This window comes from Acyrthosiphon pisum, chromosome A2 (genome assembly GCF_005508785.2).
Source record: "Acyrthosiphon pisum isolate AL4f chromosome A2, pea_aphid_22Mar2018_4r6ur, whole genome shotgun sequence".
NCBI lineage: Eukaryota > Metazoa > Arthropoda > Insecta > Hemiptera > Aphididae > Acyrthosiphon > Acyrthosiphon pisum.
Genome location: NC_042495.1, coordinates 73,993,112 through 74,000,703, shown reverse-complemented (window position 1 = coordinate 74,000,703; position 7,592 = coordinate 73,993,112). Strand labels below are relative to the sequence as shown.

At 36.4% G+C, this 7,592-nt stretch overlaps 1 protein-coding gene across 2 annotated transcripts in view; it reads right to left on the bottom strand.

The window, feature by feature from the left end:
• Positions 1 to 4,803, bottom strand: part of LOC100165541 (zinc finger protein 236) — a 25,782-nt gene extending 20,979 nt beyond the window's left edge. For both annotated transcript variants that reach the window (XM_001946337.4, XM_003246669.3), the window contains exon 1: positions 4,349 to 4,803. In XM_001946337.4, the coding sequence (XP_001946372.1) occupies positions 4,349 to 4,409 (61 nt within the window). In that variant the 5' untranslated portion in view covers positions 4,410 to 4,803. The remainder of the gene's footprint in view (positions 1 to 4,348) is intronic.
• Between the last annotated feature and the right edge of the window lie 2,789 nt (positions 4,804 to 7,592).

Below are 7,592 nucleotides of genomic sequence, written 5' to 3'. Positions count from 1 at the left end.
CCTTTTTTCACTGTAATGTTTTTGTTGGGGATATCATTTATTTTTGCGTTGCTACCTATACGAGAAGTGTCTTATAATTTTGATGATCAGTCAGTCAGTCAGTGAGTCAGTAACAAAATTGCAAATTTTGAAATGGCCCAATACTAAGGGCTCATTTTCTTACAGCGTCCTTAGCTACTCGAGATTAATCTGTGTTTTAAATTTCAAAAGTTTATCTTAAGAGGAAACAGAGATAAATGGGTTAGAAAAACTGGGCGAATTGGTTAGTGTAAAGATACACTGGCATTGCTGTAACTTGGTTTGGCGCACTACCGTGCGCTCAGATCTTATGGTAGATAAATTGTAGACATACTGCCGCGGGTACCTACCAAAAACTACAGTTTCTCCGTTATATTTTTGTTAGGTATAAGAAATAATAAGAAGTAATAAAATATAAAAAAAATACAATAATATAATAAAAGTACAACAATTACATTTATAATATTACATGCATATAATGTTTATATTACATGTATACATTATAAATTAAAAAAATTAAATATAATAGACAATTTTGTACTTTCGGACTTTTTGTCCGACAGTAAAAATGTACTCAGACTTTTTGTTCGGCAATCAAAAAATGAATCCGGACTTTTTGTCCAACTTTTTTTATACTTGACTTTTTGACCGATTACCTTACCAAACATAACCATACCGGGTACATTGGGTCAAAGGTATTTTATCCGCTATTCAGAGGGTTAAGTTTGTAGAAAGTTTGAAGTTTGCTTTCAAAAAAACATCAGCTATTTGGAGGTGTCCGTTAGGATCAGTCTTACTATACATATAGTAAGACGCAGCGAAAGAAACAATGATGGTGCAGGAATCTTCAAAAAAGGAAGCACAATAACAACGGCTCAAACACTCAAGTCTACGTTCCGCGTGCGCGAGTTTAACGGTGGTGGTATACAAAACAATCGCATCATAACAGTGGGTTTTATACATAGACATTATACTTAGTCTTATCATATAGTAAATATTTAACGAATAAGTTGAAGTATAGGATAAAAAAGCAGTTGGTAAGTAGCGACCGCCAATCACCGTTTTCCCGGAAACCCAAGAGCGGCGGACTATAGCGTCCGATGGTATAATAGTTGACCCGTTGGTTAGTGTTGACTGGTGGCGTGGTGGTGCAGGTGACAATCGCCGCAGTCGCCTGGCACCAGCCGCGCTGACGGGTTCCACCGGAGTTATGAATCTCTCGTTGTATACCTCCTGCTGCCGGCGTGCCGCCCGGCTGGCGCCGTCCAGTCCACGGATAATGAAAACCGGTTGGCCGTACACTTACCTCTCTCCAAGTCGAGCCGGCGACCCACCACCCGCCGTGTATCCGGTGTAAACCCGTTGTGTGTGTGTGTGTGTTACACCAATAACACGGTCACCGCACCTTTTTAGAAAACACCCTCCCGCATGTCCAATTCTTATAAAAACTAAAAAGTAAATTATTATATACTTATAATACCTATGAGATAATGTTATACACCCATCTATTATACATTCGAATCAAGGACAGGGAATTTTTTTTTGCCCAACAAAATATACTCTTAACGTTGTGTGTACATGAAAACTCAAATGCCGTTATATATAATTCCGTATATGTAACGATAGACCTGGTTTTGTTCATCAGTTCATCATATAACAAACACGAACGATGATTTTTGAGAACAGATTATCGACACAATAATAAAATGTATTGATATATAGGACTTTGTACAAGTACAACTCCGTATGAATTTTCTATTACAACCAATGAACGCGTATAATTTACTCGACAATCTACACTCGACACAAATTAAACAATAATAAACAATATAAATATCTATAAATATTATGAATAAAAATATATATTTTAAATTACTATTCATACGTCATATACCCGAAAAATTGTTATGTATGCACAATTATTATGGAACCACGGTCGTTGAGATCGCAAGACATACAATTCCAATTCGTGTGATAATAATAAATTATATGCGAGTAACACTGCGTCATAATTAGCAGAATAATAAAAAAATTAACAGTAATATTCATTTAAACGTGAGCCTGTTGTAACGTTTTGTAACTCAGTAATTCACCTGCGAATTGCGACGTTTTGGTTAATTGAACGTGTATAAATAATAGCCTGGTCAATTTCAAACAAACGTCTCATAATAAATAATAATATGTTCTTTAAAATAAAATACACAAAGTCCTAATATCCATTACAGAATATGCTAAACAATTTAATTTCAACATGTTTGTTAAAAACGTAATATGAGTGGATGAAACAATTTTTTTTTAGCGGCTTACTGAGTGAACGTCACTTCTGAAACACTGAAAAACGAATATATAATTACTAATTACTAATCAGTACAAGCAAATGGGATGCACTTTTCTTCGCTCTAGACGTTGAATTGTATGGATTTATCAGTTGTTTGTTGATCGTGCAATATATAAATTATAATGAATCAAACACTAGGTTTATCAATTAGTATTTAGTATGAGTAATAAATGAGTAAGAGGTAAACAGTCGTTCCGATAACGTTGTATGGCGTGTTGTACAATATTATGATAATTTGTTGATAATAATATTTCATGTTTGCGCATTTTAATATTATTTGTCTTGAATATGTAGAAATATTGTATAGTTAATAATTAGACAAATCGCAAATTTTATCGTGCGGTTGTAGCCCAAATACGTGTATATTTCTAAAAATGTCCAAGGAACGGTGGGGCAGTGAATAATAAACTATGATAATATCAATAACCAATAAGTAATAAGTGATAGCTGTTTACCAATGGGCTATTAAACATATATAGTAACAGAAAACGAAAATAGTCTCGAAGAACAACGTCAAGCCGAACGCTATTATTATTACTCATCGGGCCGAAACCACTTGTTAGAATGCCCCACCCCTCTTCACCGCTCATTCCAATACGCAACCACACATTATTATTATTATTATTATTATTTATTACTATACGATACCGCGTGCTTGATCGTTGCGCGTTACAATCGTTTACGGCGCGCCGCCGCGCTACGTACACGTACTACACGCGCCGAGAGCGTACACACACATACACGTATAATATTATAACGTTATTATTTATATATTATAATATAATTATGTACGCGCACGTACCGAAGACGCGAGCGCCTCTGCCATCACTTACGAGATACGAAACGGACGCGCTCATCGTCTGGCTCACGGGTTATTTACAATTTTATGCATAAACGCGGCGGAGAACAGGTGCCCGGGAGAACCCAGTTGTAAACATTGGCCGTTTGTATACGCGCGCGCTCGAGCAAGGCAGACCCGTGGCCCCGGTATAGGACGGCGTGCGTTGTAGCGGCGATAATGTGGGTGTGGAGGGAACGGTTGGTCGCCCGGTGAGGCGAGGGGAGAGGGACGACGCGATATGCCAATAACGCAATACAAGGAACCTTGGTGCCGACGACGTGGCCGTGACGCGGGGTGGGGGTGACGACGACTGTATAATGATGCACGCATACGTGTGTATATAAATATATGTATGTATGTGTGTGTATGGTGCACAACGGCAACGTGGGAATAATGTGTGTGTTGTGAATAAGATTCCGCTGGGGACTCCTCGTGACCCGTTTGACCGGGGGAACGGTAGTGACTAGTGAAGGATGGTGAGGTGGTGGAGGACAGTGCCGGGGATAACAACACACGCACCGCCTGCCTTAGTGCCGTGACGATGACGGTGGTTGTGGCGGTCGGACCGGGTCAGGGGGAATCCGCACATTTCTCCGCGTACAGTGCATACTCTACGGTAACTATACAATATACCGCGTGTCGAAAATCAAATGAGAAAAATGTATATATGTATACACAGAATGTAATAATAATATACCGTTTGTTGTTGTTGTTGTTGTGGTTGTCGAACCGACGATGTTATGGTAGAGCGATGATAAACCGCGGCGAAGAGAAAAATTACCGTCAACCAATGATAATATGAGAAACATTGGGTTTCGCAAGCCCACACTAACATTATATTGTTGTTCAGTTTCTACAATAAATTGCTCTCGTATACATCACAAAATAAGTGTTGGGAATCTATTTACATATAACTAGTACACTCTAACGGATAAAATGACAAATTGACAATTTAATATTTAATTTCACCACACTCGATTGAACCTTACGCGCGCATCCGGGAGGATTTAATTTTTGGCGAGCAAGTTTAGTGGGGTTTTAACACGTCTCAGACTCTCACAGTACCTTACACAGCAAAAGCCACATATCATTCTGCTGTATATTAATATTTTACAATCACAGTGCAAAACGAAAATGAATCCGATACTTACATTTAACAGGGACTTCCCCTGGAAATCTTTTTCGCAGCATAGTTTTACATTCCAAAGACATCCGGATCCCGGATTCCCAAAAAAATCTTCGTCAGTTGTATATGCGCGGAGCGTACACGATGACCGCCGTTTATGCCCATAATTCCAACGTCATTAATCGTGTACAAACCGTAGAACAATAAATATGTATAGTATAACGAAATAGAAATGGGACACAACAAAAATAATAATAACAATTTAATTTTTAAAAAATAAACTACGATTAACGAGCATCTCCGTGAGGAAGAGCGAATGAATAATAACGATTAATATAAAATTGATCAGCCGACGGAAGCAGTAATGACATAAACGACGTGCTCACATACTGAACAAGTGTTTACTACTGGTGGCCGTCGGGCTTGGGGATAACGACGACGACGACTACGACGGTCTACGCTACGGGCCGCTACGGCTACGATGACGACGTACGTGAGCGCGCGGGGAAAGGCATCTGGCGGTCGGTGCGGTGGTGGTAACGGGCGTTCATAATAGGTGAGCGGGCGAGTGGCGGGGCCGCGTTCCGATCGTCTGGTCACGCGGCCGGTGGTGCAGCGGGGGTTTGCGCACAACGGTGGCGCCCATTTCCGCCCGTCCGCCAAGCCGTGTGCGCGGTACCCGATAAACACGTGTTGGTCCGGATCGCCGTGACGGTCTTGATGGGCGGGTGCGGGGTGGTGTTGTTGGGAAACACTCCGGGATATCCCCCGCGCAGCCGGCAACACACCGGCGGCCGACGTGCACGCCACGCGACCGCAGCGCTTTCAAGCGTGCAATTCGAACAACCGATCGACTCGACCGTCGTCGAGCACGCCGCACGCCGAACATGGTGAACTGACCGCTTTGGAGTTTGGACGTTCTCGGAAAATACGTAAAGTGCCTAGTCCGTACTGCTTACCACTAAAACGCTTAAAATAAGAGTACTCCACTTGGATGATTTTGAAAAACGAAAAAATCGTCGAACACTCGGACATATGCATAACAATTAACAACGGACCGGGTAGCTTAATAGCGTTCCTATGATAGTATGATGTTCTTTTTTGTAATACATGTACAATACATGTAAATTGACCATGATAAAGTTACAATAAACAAAAATACCATGAGCCCCAAAAGTCAACCCCCCCTTCCTATAATACATTTGTTCCCGTATATAAAATTATTATAATATAAATAAACTATTTAATATACGTATTATATTATTATTTATTAATATGTAACCTTTTGCCGATTATTCGTCTGTTTGAAATTTCTATAGTGAATACAAAATTGATAATTATTATTTTACTTATGGCAATACGATTTCAAATTTAAAATACAACCGTTTATGTACTTCGTTTGTAGGTACCCGTTTTATTGATAGAGAATTTATTATTATTTTACTCGTAGAGTGTTGACCGTAGTTTTAATATAACTCTTAGTTTTGTTTACGGAATCCTGATGTAATTATCTTTTAATTCTTGTGGCCACATTTTAACATAAAAAATACTTTTACATTCCTAGAAAATTTTTATTTTAGTTGTTTAATTTTAACTATCGTTAGTAACTTATTGTAGATTATATAGCGCACAGTTAACTATTAAGTAAAAATAAACAAGATGCATTCTTAACATTCTACCGATAACTGAAAAAAATTCTGTATATTTTAATAAAGATACCTACATAAATTATAAATCTATCATAATATATGCATGTTTCAATTGACATATTATTCAATAATAAAACTTACAAGTACTATAATTGCAATTTTTTTTTATAAGCATTTAAATTTCAAATTTTGACAAAATGTTTCAAATTTCAAATTTAATAATTATTATGTAGTTAAAAATGTATAAAATGTTCAACTTTTATAGCTAAGAATTGAAAATTTAAAACAATGTTCACGTTTCACGTAAATTGGTTATATATAAAATAATTTACGTCTTTATTCACGATATCATCCAATAAAATCAGTAATATTATAGGCTGACTGACTGTCTTTGCTCAGAATCATTTTTCTAAACCCCTATAATGGTATATTTGGTGGCTAAGCCCCCCCCTATTTCCACCAATACTACAGTAAAAACTAAAAGGATCTTTAAAATATTTTTGAACCGGGGTCTCAAAATTGTAATTGCGGCACTGTGCACTTAACATTTAACAGCTGTTATTTGGTAGCATACACGTTTTAGAAATATTGTTATATTGTTTTCCTATCATAAATATTATGTAGATTTTAATTTTCTGGTCAAAAGTTGATTTTACCAAAGCAAATACTAAAAAATCTAAATAATTAGAAATTATAACAAGTATCGGGGTAAAAGTGCGCACTTAATGGGGTAATAGGCCGCCTGCTAAATTAATTCATAAAAATCTATTTTATTAAAAGATTGTTACCTATTTTATTTTTTATCAAATAGTAAGATATAAATACATATAATACGCATGCATAATATAAAAGTCCCTAATATAATAAATAATTAATACAGTATTAGTATTAAATACTAAGTCAAAGTAATTTTTTTAAGTATAATTATTCAATAAATATTACATAATATTATTTAATCATTTGTTAATAAATCATAGATATAATGTACCCATTAGTTCAAATAAATTAATAAATAAATAGATATAATTAAATTTTTAGACATTCAATTTAAAGCCAAAAAATTTAAATATTTATAATAGGTACCTATTTTATTTGAGAAGTTACACTTGAGACCATAAAATGATAATCGCATAGTATTTAAAATCCTGCATTTTCTCACAGGGGTAGTAGGTAATCAATAATCATGTAAGAAATACCGCGCACTTTACCCCAAAACCCACTAAGCCATTTTACCCCAATATGATTTTCTGCATAAACAGTATTGTAGTACCTATATTCAGTTGTTATCATATTAATATTTTACTAGTATTGACGTTTAGTCGCCTACTTGTATTAAACGAATATATATAAAAGCAACACCTAGCGTGTCGTTATATAGTACAAATTACTACTTCTATGCTACGCAAATATAATATCAGATGAATACAATTAATACTTTGCCTCATATTGCCGCCAAAACTTCATCAACTGCTAAAAAAATATTTTATTGCATTTGGCTTTGATAACATAATCATAATAACAAAAAGGTGGGTAAGTGGACGTCGCTCTGGTATACAGTAGGTTACAAGTGGATCACTGTATAATGGATGGTATTTAATTTGAATTCAATGATATAATATC